Here is a 16227-nt window from a genome sequence, read left to right as displayed (position 1 = left end):
TTGGCCTTCTCACACCCCTTGTCCTGTTATCAGAGCGAGCTGTCTGGTGTGTTCGTGTACGTTTGGAGGTGACCAAACTTGAGAGAAAATGTGGGAAAATATTTGGTTCCAAAATGCGGAAGAGCACTAACACGGGCAGAAGTTCTAAAACGTACGACACTGACGATCAGGCATTAATATGTATGGGCTGTATGAGGATGAGGTGCAACTACTGCTTAAGGTTCTACTGGAATAGTGTTTGCTTGGGTTCTATGTATAATCTGAGTGCAAAACAGTTTGTAGTACGGTGATGAATTGGTTCAGTATAGAGCATTTCATATTCTGGCATTTCTACACAAGGCTTTAACAATAGAAGTACTAAAGTGAAGTGAAGTTAAACTGCTAACATTTTGTGAAATAAGAAATTACAGTCACACAAAGTAACAAACTGGTCCAAGCTGATTCATAACACATCTTAAGTCAAGTCCAGAAGCTTTTATTTATCATTTTGACCATATATAGCTGATGCAGAAGAACTAAAACAAAACAGTTCTTTTAGGACCCTAGTGCTACATAAGACAACACACAACTAAGGGCTAAAATGTCAAATGAAGCCAATGCAGTGCACTACAGGACAGATGCATAACATAGTATACAGTCCGTGTGGGTCTTAGTGCAGATAAGTGCAGGTTGCCACTGTGGTGTCTGTGTTTCTGAAAACAAAAGCAGAGTAAATGGAGGTTTGATTTATTTCTTATTGCTCCAACACTGAAGGCTTTTTTTGAAAAGGTTTGTTTTCATGTGGCTGGCAGAGCGAAAGACAGAAACGAAAATAGAGTTTATGAAATATCCATATACATGTGGACATGGATTAAACTGCGCCGTGTGCATTTCCACACCAAACCCCCTTCCTCATCTTTCTTCAAATACCTAAAAATGATCATAATTCAAGTTGTATTTAAACAGTGAAACACATTCTGACAGCTTTAATACACACACATCTAACTAATGACTTAAAAAGCTGAAGCGTCATAGCGTGGCTGGATGAATGATCTCGTGTTTAATATGTAACTAAACTGTGGAAAGTGTTCAGCTGAGATGTTTTGATGTGAATGGCGCTTATTGAATAGACACTTTTCAATGATGCAGCGTGGTTCATTTTGACACGTTAATAAAGCTTGATTAAAGCACAGAGCAATAATCAGATGTGGGTTTTCAGCGTGCGCTACAGATTCAGGAAGAAGGAGAACGCCTCCTTTCCTTTGCTTTTGCAAACACGAACAAAAACAAGCATCATTCAGTTGATTACTGATTTCAAGACTAGTCACAATTTTGTATCTTTTCAATGCATTACAGTTCACTTCCCTCACTTAAGAGATGAATTATAACCTCACACTTTGCCTGTCTTTATTTCTCCTCTCTTGCTTTTTGAGTTTTTGTTTTTGTTCAGGTTTTGTGTTTTTCAGACAGCATGATTGACTGCATACATCTGTGTTTGATAAAATATGTATATTTACACTTTAGCAGCATTGAACTGCTTGTCAATCAGACAAGCCTGCACGCCCATTAAAAGTCTGTAATTACATCCATCGCAGGACTTTATTATGCCAGTCAGCTTTCGCCAACAGATTAATGAATTAATCATGTTAGCCATGGTAATTAAAAGCTCTGTTTTTTATTGTGTTTTCTTCCTTAGTTTATTTCTCTGACTAACAAATCCATGAATTTTTTTTCCCAGTGCCAGAGACAATTAGCTCAGTTGTTTTAACTGGAAAAAAAAATAGCTTTTCGTTAATAATTTATTAATTGGTTAATTAATTAAGTGGATATTGTTACTTATTTCTGAGCACTGTGATATCCAGTGTGATTGATATTGAAGTCAGGAAATGATTCTGTGCGGCTAAATTTAACTAAACTACTCCAAATAAATAAAAAAAACATCCACTAAGAAAATGTAGTCATTTTTCATAACATGTTATGTAAAATGTGGAAAAATATTTAACTGTTGAATTAATTAATCGCTTTTACAACGGGATTAGCAGCTCAGATGCATCGCTCACGCACGTGCTTTGGTATTGTACAGGAGTTTTATGAAGCTGTAAGTGAGAGAACTCGAGTTGCAATACATCATGCGGTGACTGTTTTGCTTTATGAGGAGCAGCTGTTGGTCATGTATGAGAGGAAACACTCAACAGGGCCTCAACAGGAAGTGCCAGCATGTGCAGAACGCACCCTATGCTGCTGATCTAAAAGCAGTTTTGTGGTTCCGGTAATGCAGGTTAACGTTCGGATATAACTGCTCCTAAATCAGAGGAAAGTTTGGCTTCATGCTGCTCTGTGGGGTTCAGCTGGGGGTCTGAAATGTCCAGTTATTTCTAGAGTTAATTTTTAAACTACACATGTCGACCACAGTGCTCTACACCGTGTATGGATTAGCGAAGGAAAACAAAATAAAACTGTAATAAGTAAATGAGTAATAATACACAATTGGATGTGCTGTTGTAGACAAATAATTAACAGCAGCTTTACCACACAGAATTTAGTTATTTAATATTAACAGAGGTTTGTACCTATAATACAACAGCAATATACAGTGTTTGTTTGTTTGTTTGTTTGTTTATTTATTTATTTATTAATGTTTTTGAATGAATGAACGAAGGAACGCTTGAAAAAAAAATGCCATGCTCATCAGTTTATAGTTACATTTAATGATGTGGGGGAAAAAGGGAATGTTTAACAGTAAAAAAAAAAAAATTAGACTTGAGCTTTGTGGCAGCACAAATGTCACACCACAAAACAACAAAAGATAGACCTAAAATATGCTCATTTGTTTCAGTGCACAAACACAAATAATCCTGCTTTAGCTTCTTGTCAGGATTCCCCTCCCCCTTCTTCAGACTAATTTAAAGTCAAAAGATAAAAGCTTATTGTTTTACTCCCATCTAAATGTAAGTATATTATAATACAGCACCGTAGAAGTGTGTGTAAACTTTAGAACCCGGTATTTTAATTCGATATCTTATTTAAAGTGCTTAAATACCTGTTTATGGGCTTTTGTGTAGAATTGTATAGTATTGCATTGTCTAGAAACGGTTAACTTTTCTTTAATGCTACGTTTTAGTACTGACAGATGGACAGTTCATCATGTTAAGTGCCACGGGTCCCAGTTTCTTTTTTTTTCTGCATGTGTGTGACAGGTAGCCTTGCTGGAGACAAATGTTTTGTTTAGTCAGCTACAGCTGTTGCTCTCCTAGCTGTCTTTCTTCACACAGACCCGTGTGTGATGTGATGTGTGTACAACATGTGGTCTCAGAATATGTTTCATATATTCATTTATTCACACGTGTTAATTCAGAACTTTACAAACACTTTTTCTTTCCCCTTCTAAAGTGCTCAATCACGTCACATTACCAGTAACATTATAGGACTAAAAATCTCTATTTTGAAAAATAAAAAAAAATATCAATTGACCTTCATCAGCATTCTCTATGTATTTACTACAAAATTAAATGCTCCTCTTCATCATGGCTGGTCTGTTGTCATGCTTAGTTAGCTTACTGAAGGGGTGTGTGTGTGTGTGTGTGTGTGTGTGTGTGTTCACAGTGCTGGCCATGCTGAAGTCTCTGCACCAGCTGCAGATGGAGAATCGGCGTCTGGAAGAGCAGATCAGAACCCTGACCATGAAGAAGGAGCGACTGCAGCTGCTGAGCGCACAGCTCTCTGTACCATTCACACACGTTAACAACGCCACAAGCTCCGCCTCCTCTCCACTCTACCACAGCAACACACACACAGGTTAGACACACTAACTGCTCATTATTCCACTTACACACTAACGACCCAGCAAACACCATTTCCTCTTTACCGTACTACAGCAACACATACACAGATTAGTCACACAACTGGCATTTTGTTGTTGTTTTTTTTCCCGCTGCACATTCACAAGCATGAACCAGCTCAAAGAAAACCCAGTGGTATGCAGGGTTTCTGGTGCTTTGTCTACCTGCTTGAGAGACAATGGAAACGGTCGCCATGGCAACAGCAAAAGCAGCTGCACACTGTTTCATGAATGTTAACAAGTTTCGTGATGAAACGAAAATGATTTTAATTTTCGGATGACTTGTGAAAATATGACCAAATTAAAAAATAGAAAAGTTCAAAGTTCTTATATATTTAAAAATCCGAGGCCTTTGTCAGTATGTGCCATAATAACATTTGTGCAAGTTGATCAGTGAAAAAAAAGGTGAGACCTGCTCAGCTCACCGAAAACTTTCTCTTGTGAGTGAGAAGCAAAAAAAATGGAGCTGGATTGGTGACCAAATGGTAAAACATAGCTTTATAATTTTAGTTTACTTCTGGTCATTTGTGCAGTGGTTAAAAAAAACAAAACAAAAAACCAAGCTTTTATACACCAGCGACTCAAGAAGCTCCTTCTTCTAGCTATAATAACACAAACTCATGAGCACATCAGCTTTGTAGTCAACAGCGCTGTCTCTTCAAAAAGCAATTGCTGTAACACACACACACCCACATAAACACGAGATCTGCACAGTAACTCACACCATAGCACCCGAGCGACACACACAGAGTACACACACAGTACACACACAGCCTCTCTGACTTGCACACACAGTAAGCAGTCCCTCTGTCTGTGTCCCTCGTTCTCTCTGAACTCCTGCTGCAGCCTCACTCCCTCCTGCAGCTCCATTAATCTGGTCATCACTCATGTGAAGTTGCCCAATCTTTCTCTCCCCCAGACATGCTGAACAGCAAGAGCATTCAGCTAGGCAGCAGTGTTTTAACAGACTCCTCTCAACATTTGCCCACTCAGGTAACTCGCACTACTCCTGCTCTGCACATCAGATCTGCTGGGACTGAGCACCAGTTTAGTTGAGTCAAGTGTTATTACGTATAACCTTCTAGCCTGTGAAATAGCATACCAGTGCAGTCGCTTTTTTATGGCAGGCAGTGATGTAATGCTAACTGGTACAAATCTCTAGTTTAATCTGCTGCCTGTGGTGTTGTATGAACTCTTGCTTTCCAGTATTTTTTTAAAGATTTTTTTTTTATTGGAAATTGACCTGTAATGATGTCTCTCCCTATGTGTGATGAGGAACGTTTAGCGTATTTTCTGGACTGTAAGTCACCTCCGGATTACAGCCATGCGTTATAAGACTAGCACTCGACTTAGAAATGTTAATTTCCTGAATGCGAGCCAGTAACAAGTGACATTTTGAACATATTATCCAAATGATTGGCATTTCACAGACCAGTCAGATGGTGTAGGAATTTTCTTGCTTCTTCCTTTTTTTATTGTGTTTCAGCTCGTAAGCACTCGGGGAAAACATATATAACCCAGTTACCTATTCTTTCCATGGTTTTAGTACAGAACTAAATCTTTGTACACATAATAAAAACACATTATTAGGTAAAACTGTATACATCATTATTTTCAGGGGACAAAACAGTCTGTGAATTTGGTAAGCCGACTACTGCAGCACTTACAGTAATAAGTAGTATGCTGTTTTTTTGTTTGTTTTGTTTTTTATTCTATTTTTTAATATTATGCCATACAAAAATGTAAAAAAAAAAAAAAACAGCTACAAACTGAATTCTAGACAGGCTAATGCAAATACTGACAATCAAAAAAAATCTGAAAACTGCATCTTAAAAAGAGTCTCATACAGTCCAGAAAATATGTTAAAACAAGGCAGCTGGGCCTGTTGTAATCCTGAAGACATTTCTTCACTTATCCAAAGAGCTTCATTAGTACTGAAGTAGAGATATCTTGAAGATTATCACAGCCCTGTCACCTATTTAAATGTTTGGATGTTTAAAATGGCCTGGATGACTCAAGATCTTCATCCACACTCCCTCTTTCTTTTTGTCTTAATTTTCTGTTTAGGATCTCCTGATTGGTGGTCATAGCAGCTCTAGCAGCACTTCCTCCCTCTCCACTCCTACCTCAGCAGCCCACAGCCCTCCTCAGCAGCAGGTGAACGGCCTGATGGGGGCGCTGCAGAGCCCCCATGGGGCCATGAGTGGCATTGTGGGGTCTCTGAACGGTGTGATTCAGTCCTCCAGCCCTCTCTCTCATCCTTCCTCCATCACCTCCACCACCCTGCCCATCACTGGTGCCATCAGCAACAGGTTAGTAAAGTGACAGTCATTCAGAATTTTCCATGAGATTGTAATGATTGCATGAACATACTACTCAAAAATATAGCATAAAGTTTGGAATATATACAAAAACACACATTTGCATGCTGGCTGTAAGTCTACTGTTATCTCACTTTTTGTCTTATCAGTACAGTTGCACTGGGACACTTTGCATTTGTATCATGTTATTAGGCATGTGCTGAAAAACAGTTACATGATACATTTCAAAATTGGAAAAAATTTAAATTTATGAAATTATACCACAGCACTTTAAAATTTTTTAATTCTTTCTGGTCAGAGAGTGTTGTGTGGCAGCATAGCTTTGACAGTACCAGTGAAATTGTTTGTCACATGTCTCTCCCCCAGCTTGGGAGCAAAAAGTCAGCCATGATACAGCGTCCCTGGAACAGAGAGGGTTAAAGTCCTTACTCAAGTGCTCAACAATGGCACAAACCACCCTGAACTTCTGATCAGAAACCCAAGGCTTTAACCATTGAGCATTTATTGCCCAAATAAGGTTTATGTTAATGTGCTTGCTGTAATCGGTTTATATTTATATAATATAATATTTCTTAAATTGTATATAGCATACAGTTGTCGATATTGCAATGCTTTCTGTGAGATGTTTATTTTTGGAGATAAAGCTTTGAGTTTTCCGACAGAGAAATGTCTTCAGAATGGAGGTCTTGGTGTTTTTTTGTAAACTTGACAAGCAGATAATTCTTGTCTTCTTGATTTATAGAGAAAGGGTGGGGAAGCTGCTGTAGTGTAAGGGATAACACGAACCAAGATGTTCTGCAGACATACTAATGGCCAAAAATGTGGTCTTTAAAAATAAATAAAAGTGCTAGTTTTTAAATTGCTGTGGTATACGAGGAATAAAATACACCTTTTCAGCTGGAGGATGAACAATTGGTGTGAAAGCATGTGCTGTCAGCTCTGCCTGAGAAATATTCTTCTATTAATAAATTATGTCCTATAAGATATTATAACTTTGCATTCAGCCTACAACCATATTTTCACTGTTTACAGCACAATAGAGTAAACTATTTTGATACTACTGTATATACGATATTATGCTGTATTTTAAAGGCATCTTTAAATACCAGTACAGAATTGGTGTAGAACCGCTGTACATTTTTTACAAGGATCATTCTGAATAAGCTGCCTGGTGGAAAGAGTTCAAACATACTGCTGTTACAGAGTCATTAAATAGCACTCGTGTCCTTCTTTCTTTAGTGTACGGTTGAATAATACTAGCATAGGATGCCTGAAATAAAATTGTAGCAAAGAGATGTCATTTTTTCAAATAGTACTGGTGAGGAAAAATAATACAGTATGAAGGAATCTTTTCCAAGCATGTTCATAGAGTACTCTGGGTATTTCAGGTTTGCCTAAATAGCTGTTTTATGCCTTTATTATGTCACAGAAATGGAATATCAGCACAGGCCTATTGGTTTTTGTCATTTGCTTTTGCTTTTGTGCTTTTAGCATATTAGACCTGCCTGCATGTTGACCTTCATCTCTTCTTTGTCTGATCTCTCTGTCTCTCTGGCTTTTGCTTGTTGCTTACAGTATTGTGACCACTGCGAAAACCAGGTGAGGAGCTGCATGGCCTTCAGTTTCTGCTGTGTGCAAGCTGAGTGTACAATGGATTAAATTTCAATTAGGTGTATGCAAGTATTTCACACGCGCACGTTTTAAGTTTTGCTCTTTATAAAGAGACGAACAGAACATTTTTGCCAATGGGCAGCACAGACACTGGTGGGTAGCACTGACATACAGCTCTCAAAGGCTCCCGGTTTGATGCCAAATTCAGGTTATTGTTGTGGTAGGTTCTTTCAGGTTCCCCAGTTTCCTCCCACCTCCAAAAAACTTAGTATGTAGATTGGCTGTGCAAAATTGCCCCTAGCTGTGAATGTGTTTGTGCATGTGGATGGCACCTGCAAAGAACTAGTGTCCGATCAAGGGTGTATTCCTGCCTAACATTTAAGTGTTTACAGGATTGACACAAGATACGCTGGGACCTTTAAAAGAATAATATTGTTGCAATAAATGAGTGACTTAATGTACTTTTTTTACTGCAAGAAACGTGTACATTTGTGCTTTGAGCTGCTGAACACAGAGATTGCAGCAGTAGGGCATTTACTGTTTTTTTTTTTTGTTTTGTTTTTTTGCAATTGTGTGTGTCTTTTAGTGCGGTGAAGCTCCTGACTGAGCAACAGAGGCAAATTTTCCTCCATCAGCAACAGCTGCAGCAGCTCATCAATTCCCAGCCCACATCGGTACCATTTATAAACACACACAGACACCATATGGCTTTAGGCTGCATGGCTTCTTCTTCTTCTTTCTTTTTTTATATTAATTGTCCTTGAAAGCAATGATCAGAGTGTCTAGTCCAACACAATCAATTTGTGGAACTTGTACCTCTTTCATTTTAAAGGTTTTCATGAGTGAACTTTACCATTATCTGTAACTTCATTTGAGGATCTTTTTGGCAAAGAATCAGTTATACAGTCAGCCAAGACATATTTTGTTTCCAGCAGATGCTTCAAGGATAAAGTTGCGATCCAAAAAAAAAAAAACTTCACCATGTAGCTATTAGTGGATTTTGTTGAAGTGCAATCTGATTGTGTTCTTAAAAATGGAGTATTGCACTTGAAACATTGTCAACTTAACTATTTCTGTACCTTTGGTTTTTCTAGAAAAAAAAGTGTTTCTCTGTGTGTTTGCTCCAGGAGCAGCAACAGGCCTTTCTCTACCAGCTGATTCAGCAGCAACACCAACAACATGACCTGCAGCAGCTTTCCTCAACCCAGCTGCCCATTAACAACCTGCTTCCTGCTGCTCAGGGTGCCATCGCTGCCAACTCTTTTCTGGCTTTACACAATGACAACAGCAGTCAGAAAGCTGTGGTCAGTAATATAACACATTCAACAAAACTGTTTACTTTTTATTATTATTTTATTATTATTATTATTTAATCAGCACTCATAGTTCAGTTATAGGCTCTGAAATGACTCACTCTTACAGTTCATCTGATTCATTTTGTTCTTTGTTGTCATGCAGAGGCTTGGTGAGAAAACTGTGGGTGTCACAGGGCAGGAGAAAACCTGAGCAGGTGGAACAGGACTGCTGGAGGAGGCCTGCCGTCTTGGGAGCTAAGCATCCCATCAAAGCAGCTACAAACTGATGCGCACAAACACACACACACACACACACACAACTTGGCTGAATAACTCGAGCTCTAACATTGCACTGAATTGGACTAAATCACTTGCTGTAAAGGTTAGGGGCTTTGTGGAACCACTTTTGGGGCATAGGCAAACACACATGCACACGCACACACACTTCTAAGTGACATATTGGTGTGAATCACTGTGGGGGGGGGAGGTGCTGAGTAATCTTGGCTGGAGAATAAATGCATCTGCCCACCATTGTTACCTCTTTACTTAAACTGGACTAGCTTAGGAAACATTTAACAATGTTAAAAAAAAAAAAAAACATTAAAAAAAAGTTTGTTCATATGGGGAATTAAATCTGAAGTGTTTAGTCCACCATAAGGCCTTTGTCTCAGAGGGCCAAACAGGGACGCGCTGATCCTGCTGATCTCCTAATATGAGCACCTACCTCTCCGAGCCAAGACGGAAACAGTTAAAATACCAGGACTGGTACCCAAGTGCCTGGCATCTCCCTCCATGCCCTCGTGCTGAGGATACACACTGGAGACGCTGCCACTCTCGCTTCCTTTTTATATTTCGCTCAGTCTGGTTTTAGGATGAAATATTGAAAATTTCAAAATACCGCTACCAATCACTGTCACTCAGGCAACACCAGATTCTGAAAGCCTGCATGTTGACCAGGCTCAGCTGTGTCAGATTTACCTGGGCATGTGCCGATATGAAATCTCCATCACGATAATTGTTTCAGTTTCTTTCTTTTTTTTCCCTTTACTTTGATCACCTTTTATTTACAATATTATTGTGTTTCACTGATCACACAATGCTCTTTCACAATAGTCCACAATAAGGCTATCCAGTGACCTCCGTCCTCACAAGTAGGACAATATTGTGTCCAGTATTGTTCATGTTCTATATCGTGATATATCTCAAACCTGATTATCGGCACATGCCAGCAATTACCATATTTGTGCTGCAATGATTTCTTAAGCCAACTTTATATTCCTTCTGTTTTTTTTTTTATTTATTTGAGTTTGTTTTGTAATGGGCACAAGATAATATTTTAGAGCCCAGTTGTCTAAAACATTTTTATACTACTGTTCAAAATTTGTCTCTTGTTTCCTTTGAATCTTGTAAGACTTCTTTTGATTAAAATGTTTTGTGTTTGAGCAGAAAACCTACTTGGATGGCTCATTGTGTAAATATGGTCTTTTCTGTCTTCTGTGTGTGTTGTATACGATCAGAATAAGCTGTTTAAAATTTAGCTCAGCGCTTTTTTTTTTAACTCCCTTTCAATGTAAATAAGTATTTGTGTTCATTTGACAGTGTGAAGGATTTATTACAGCTTATTTGGTGTGTTGAGATTGAAATAATTAACAAACAGGAAAATAATGATGCAAGGTAATTAATTTATTTTTATATGTACAGGGACTTTTTTTAATTTTTGCATTTAGTTGATGTCGTTTTATACTCCTATACATATTTCCACGTTTTCATGTGTCTGTATAGGTAATTATGCAAAACTCCTTAAAGTCTGTATTTAAGAATACCAAACGTGAGTCCTGCTTCGTACTGATCGTAAGAAATATTAAACACAGAGACTGTAGCGTTAAGATTTTTCAGTGATTAAAATTGTTTCACAAACGTGTTGAGGTGTCATAATTTTGTTCGGTCTTATATTTGTTATATTTAGACAGGAAATTAGTTTCAGTGCTTCAATTGGCCAAAAAAGAAATCTAGACCCAGGGATCAATGGCAACTGTACTGTTGCTATAGCAACAACCTTATGATTGCCTTTAATAAAATAATGGGGATGCGAACAGTATGAGATGTATTTCAAATTTAAGTTGCTATTAAAACAACAACTAGGAATCTTGTCTGAGGAAGAAAGAAGCAGTTGTTTTAAACATTAAATGCAATCTTCATTACTAATGCTTTGAATATAGATCCAAGCAATAGATATGTATGTATCATCAAACCTTTAGATAGATAGTAAATTTAGATAATAGGTAATAGACGTTCCCTTTGGAGACAGCTTGTGTTTATGACTACTTTTTTTTGTATATCTTGGCAATGCAATCACTCCCAGAAAGTAATTTATTTAAATGCCTCCATGGAAAAATAAAAAATTAACATCTGAGCTGTCCACAATCATGAATCATTTGCCATGTGATTACAAGGGGTTAGGGAAGTCAATCAATTTAAAGACGAATGGACAAGAAGAACAGAAAGCAGGCAAAATAACTAAAGATATTCTTATTGTATTGGTCATTACTTGTTCATACTGATTATTTAAATATATTTATATATATAAAATGTTAAGTAATGTTTTGTGAATAAAAATATTCAAGCTAACAATTTCTGGCCAAAATGTAAGAAACTATTTAAAAAAATAAAACAAAAAAGTGAGTCATTTGGTAGCTGAATGAATCGACTCTTACTGTTTATCCGACTCAAATGATCTGCCTCACTGAAAAGAGTGGGGGTGACAGAGGAGCCTTAAACAAAGCTGAATTGTATTCTGCCTCAGTTGCAAGCAACTTTGGATGAAAAAAAAATTGCCAGACAGAATAAATGGACACTTTATCAGCGAGAAACAATCTTAGAAGATTTTAGATTATTTAACAATTAGGTATAAGTTTGCAGTCACCAATTAAAAGAAACATTGTCTTAGCTAGTATTGGTGAATTCAGGTTCAAATGTTTTAAATGCTCTTGGTTCAGACTTTATTTGTTAACTGCTTTAATTCAGTATTTCACACAGGACTTGCACTAATTCTCTGGGTTCTTAGCATTTCGACCCAGCATTCACAACACAGTGCTTCTGTATTTTACAGACTGGTGGTGGTTTTTTCACAGTCTAGATCATTTTCAGTACAATGAAGTGAGATTTTAGTGTGTTATCTGAAGTGAAGACTGCCAAATTATTGGAAAGAAGGGAAATAAATTGACGGGAAAGATAACATTGTATTATATTGTGTTGTACTTGATATCTTTAGGCTTATATGTGGGCAAACCTCTAACTTTAGTGATATAATGGTTTTGGTATCTAACATTGAACAGTTACCAAATCATATCATTGCATTTGACCAAATAAATAAATAATCCATCCACCCATTATCTTTCACTTGTGCTCTCTCTTTCTCTCTCTCTCTCTCTCTCTCTCTCTCCATCATGCTGTCCGGACCAGTGACCTCTGACCTCAAGCCCCCCCACCTACTGTGCTGAAACACTGTGCTATACAATGAAGCACTGACAGGCTTCACATGCTTGAATAATACACATTTTATTTAAATCGGCTGAAGACTGCAGATTTCAAAAATGCTGTGAACGTTGAATAAAATGACCTTTAACGTCTGGTTAAAGGTTTCATCATTAAAATTTTCCTTCAAAGCAACACTATAAATCTATTAGGTGCACGTGGTGCATAATACAACATCTAAACATGTACACAAAAATCAAATCTAAACTCAACTTAAAATAATTTCTTCTTAATAAAAATCTTACAATGAAATTTAAAGTCATTCTCTTGAATCATGCTTCAGCAATGATATCCTAAGATTTCCCCTTTATTTTATTAATTTACCAGAAAAAAAAGATTACAATTATAAAATAAATAAAATAATACAGAGAGAGAGAGAGAGAGAGAGAGAGGGAGAGAGAGAGAGAAAGAGAAGCATGACTTAAGATAAATACAAATGTGATAGAATGTATTTGCTGGATCACATGACACTTTGGCCATTAACATGCTGTATTTTGAGGAGTGGGGACATGTCATTACTTCAGGCTTACGATTGGAATTAAACCAACTCCATATGGAGAGAGAGAGAGAGAGAGAGAGAGAGAGAGAGAGAGAGAGAGAGAGAGAGAGAGAGACTACTCATTCACTGATTCATCGCTCTTATGCTTTTTTATTTATTTTATCTATTTTTTTTATTTATTTATTAATTTTAATATTTATTTTATTCTAAGCATTTACTAAAAACCAGAGATACGTCCCAGATGAGTTTGTGTTTTTGACACTAAAGCTCATTCCATTGTGCCATCTGTGAACACTTCTACTTGCTCAGCTCAGGTGTTAGATTGAGAAGTGTGCTGGTTATTTGACCCTGTTATACAGATAGTTAGCTGAAGAATGAAATGCCTGGATTGCCTCTAACATCTCTGGGAACTTATATTTTCTAACCAAGAATGCAAGACACCCTTCACAGAAAAGGGAAAAAAAGGTTTCCTAGGCAAAGTAATCTACCTTGTGCAATACTGTTAGATGTTTAATGGCCTCCGGAAGTTCATGTGAACAAGTTTTGGAGGTGGTGATTACAACGTGGTGAATGCTCAAGCGGTTTGGTTTGAGGCGGGGGGGGAAGGAAAGGCATGAGAAAAGAAACTGTATCAGAAACGACAAGATGTTTTGATGCCTTACTGAAAGAAAATAAAGCACCTAATTTTAAAAAAGGAAACCCCTTTGCTGTTGATGTTACTTTTAAAATAGTGATTTTTTGTTTTTTTACACACCCCAACTCAAAAAGATGAAGCTATAAACAAACAATTAAATAAATAAACTAAGAGTGGATGAATAGTAGCTATCTACGAGTTTATGGTGCCATTCGTGAGCATTTAGCTCGTAATTGAAATTTTCCAGACAGGACTTAGGACAAGGCAGCAGTCATTTGGTCCCTGTAGAGAAACCATTGTAGAGAACCTGTTTCAGAGAACCTCTTCAAGACGTCAAGAACCCTTCATCATATGCTTTTCTCAAAGTGTAAGAATGAATTCATTAAGCACTATGATGTACACTTGGTAGCCCCCAAACAATGCTAATATTGCTAATCTGAGGATTACTGCTATCTTTTAAAGATATTTATTAATGCTATCTTGTAGGCTATCTTTTAAAACTGATTTCCAGAGTACACATTTTAATTAATCATGTGTTGTTTCCACCAACTTTTTTATTGGAATATTATTTTAACATTATATATTATGTATTTTGTAAAATTAATCAACACGAAAAGGTGTGCATAGCTATGTAACAGTTTGTTAAAGAAAATAGAAAGCTATTTAGTATAGGAAAATGTCTAAAAAATAATACATTTGTCTGAAACAAGGAACAAACTAAGTAACACACACACACACACACACACACACACACACACACACACACACACACACACACACACACACACACACACACACACACACGTTTCAGCTCTGTTGTTTTCTATTCAGATTTCCTTCCTGCCTGCTCTTCCATCTGTCCCTGCACTGGTCTGCTAACATGCTGACTCACTCTTCCTTCCACATTCCTTTGCTTTTTTAAGGCTTCCTCTTCCAAATAGACCACCAGATCTCCTTTTTTTTTTTTTTACACAGCCTGCATTTCTCCAATCAAATCATTACACCATAGTCAGTCACTTTAGGAGAAACATGTTATCAGCTTTACTGTGGAAGATCACCATGTCTTGCTTCTCCATTGGTTCTTGCTTTGTTCTTCTTTTCACTCACCCACCTACCTTTCTCCTCCTTCTCTTCTCCATTTTGATCATTTCCAGCTGTCCCATAACCACAAAAGACACAATTCTGTTACATCTGCTTCTGCTTTGGTAATTAATAGCTTTCTACTCCGAACCCAACTCTGAGATCTCCCTTCCCCCTCCATGTTATCAGACCTGTCAATCACTGCCTGGCTGTTTAAACACTCCATTGCCACCCTCCGTTCGTCCTCTTTCTCCTCTATCCCCTCGCTTTCTGTCTGCTGATCACTGTCTCTTTAGCTTGTTCTATTTCCCTTTCTCTCACTTGCTGTCTCTCTCTTTCTCCCTATTCTCCCTCTCTCTTTATCTCTCTCTCCCCTCTCCCGGCCCATATTCATTCTCATCTCGGGTGATTGAACACACTCGCTCTTCACTCCCAGCCCCCTTGTTTCCAGCTGTACTCACCTCCATCATTAATGGGCCTTAGTCAGGCCTCCAAAGGGCACTATAACCAGCTTAGGACCAAATCTGTCCATCTGTGTGCCTGAACCAAAATAACCAAATAACCGAAATAACAGGCACAAATTTTCTGTCAGAAAGTACAGATAATCAGAAAATATTTGTTATTGTAATTGTTTAAATTTTAAAGCACATGGCACTTTATTTTCCTATATGTGGAATAGTCAGTCAAGTTTCAGGTTAATTTTAAAACACATTAAAAATATAATATCCAGTGAGAGATATACGATATATTTTTACAGCAAACACAGTTATTACCTTGTTACAAGAAAAAATACAATAGTTATTTCACTAGCAATCCCAGTATCTACACAATAGCACTGACACCTTATAGCATTTTAGTTAGATAAGCTGAATTGTCATAGATGAAAATATTACAGGACGTAGGAGGCTTTTAAAACTACATAACTACATACTTTAAAATCTTTTTAATTAAAACCTTTTTAATTAAAAAAGCACAAAACCTATATTATCACCTCACCCGATTATTATTTTAAAGCCTTCTTAAAAATTATTAATTAAATTAAATTATTATTATTATTTTAAATTAATTTAAAAAAAGTCTTTGGGCAAATAAAAAAAGTTCTGTAATTCTGGTATTAGAGAAGGAACATATAAAATTCAAATAACATTTGAATACAATAAAAAAAAGGACACAGATTATTGAAACACCACTACATTAAACTCTTTGCAAGCCTGATTTTCTAGCAGGGGAGCAAACTAGACTGTGCTTCCCTTTTTAAACATTCTACAATTTTAGGCTACACGTAACTCATATAACAACTGTAAACTAAATCATGCCACACTTAAATAATTTAGAAAAGTTTTGTTAATTTTGTCAGATTTGGTCAGGTTAAATGAACAGAATACTATTTTGCTGAATTTAACACTGTCCATTTATTATTTTGGATTTGTATCACT

At 37.1% G+C, this 16227-nt stretch overlaps 1 protein-coding gene across 6 annotated transcripts in view; it reads left to right on the top strand.

The window, feature by feature from the left end:
• Positions 1-10965, top strand: part of mllt10 (MLLT10 histone lysine methyltransferase DOT1L cofactor) — a 62450-nt gene extending 51485 nt beyond the window's left edge. For 3 of the 6 annotated variants that reach the window (XM_027173693.2, XM_027173676.2, XM_027173657.2), the window contains 7 exons: positions 3583-3774; positions 4737-4810; positions 5885-6129; positions 7714-7737; positions 8336-8423; positions 8877-9053; positions 9208-10965. In XM_027173693.2, coding sequence (XP_027029494.2) covers positions 3583-3774; positions 4737-4810; positions 5885-6129; positions 7714-7737; positions 8336-8423; positions 8877-9053; positions 9208-9255 — 848 coding nt within the window. In that variant the 3' untranslated portion in view covers positions 9256-10965. The other 3 variants (XM_027173666.2, XM_027173701.2, XM_027173720.2) reach the window with 3 other exon arrangements.
• Positions 10966-16227: the final 5262 nt, after the last annotated feature.

The sequence above is a fragment of the Tachysurus fulvidraco genome, chromosome 25 (genome assembly GCF_022655615.1).
Source record: "Tachysurus fulvidraco isolate hzauxx_2018 chromosome 25, HZAU_PFXX_2.0, whole genome shotgun sequence".
Taxonomy (NCBI): Eukaryota; Metazoa; Chordata; class Actinopteri; order Siluriformes; family Bagridae; genus Tachysurus; species Tachysurus fulvidraco.
Note: the sequence above shows the minus strand (reverse complement) of the source record. Positions and strands in the feature narration are given on the sequence as shown.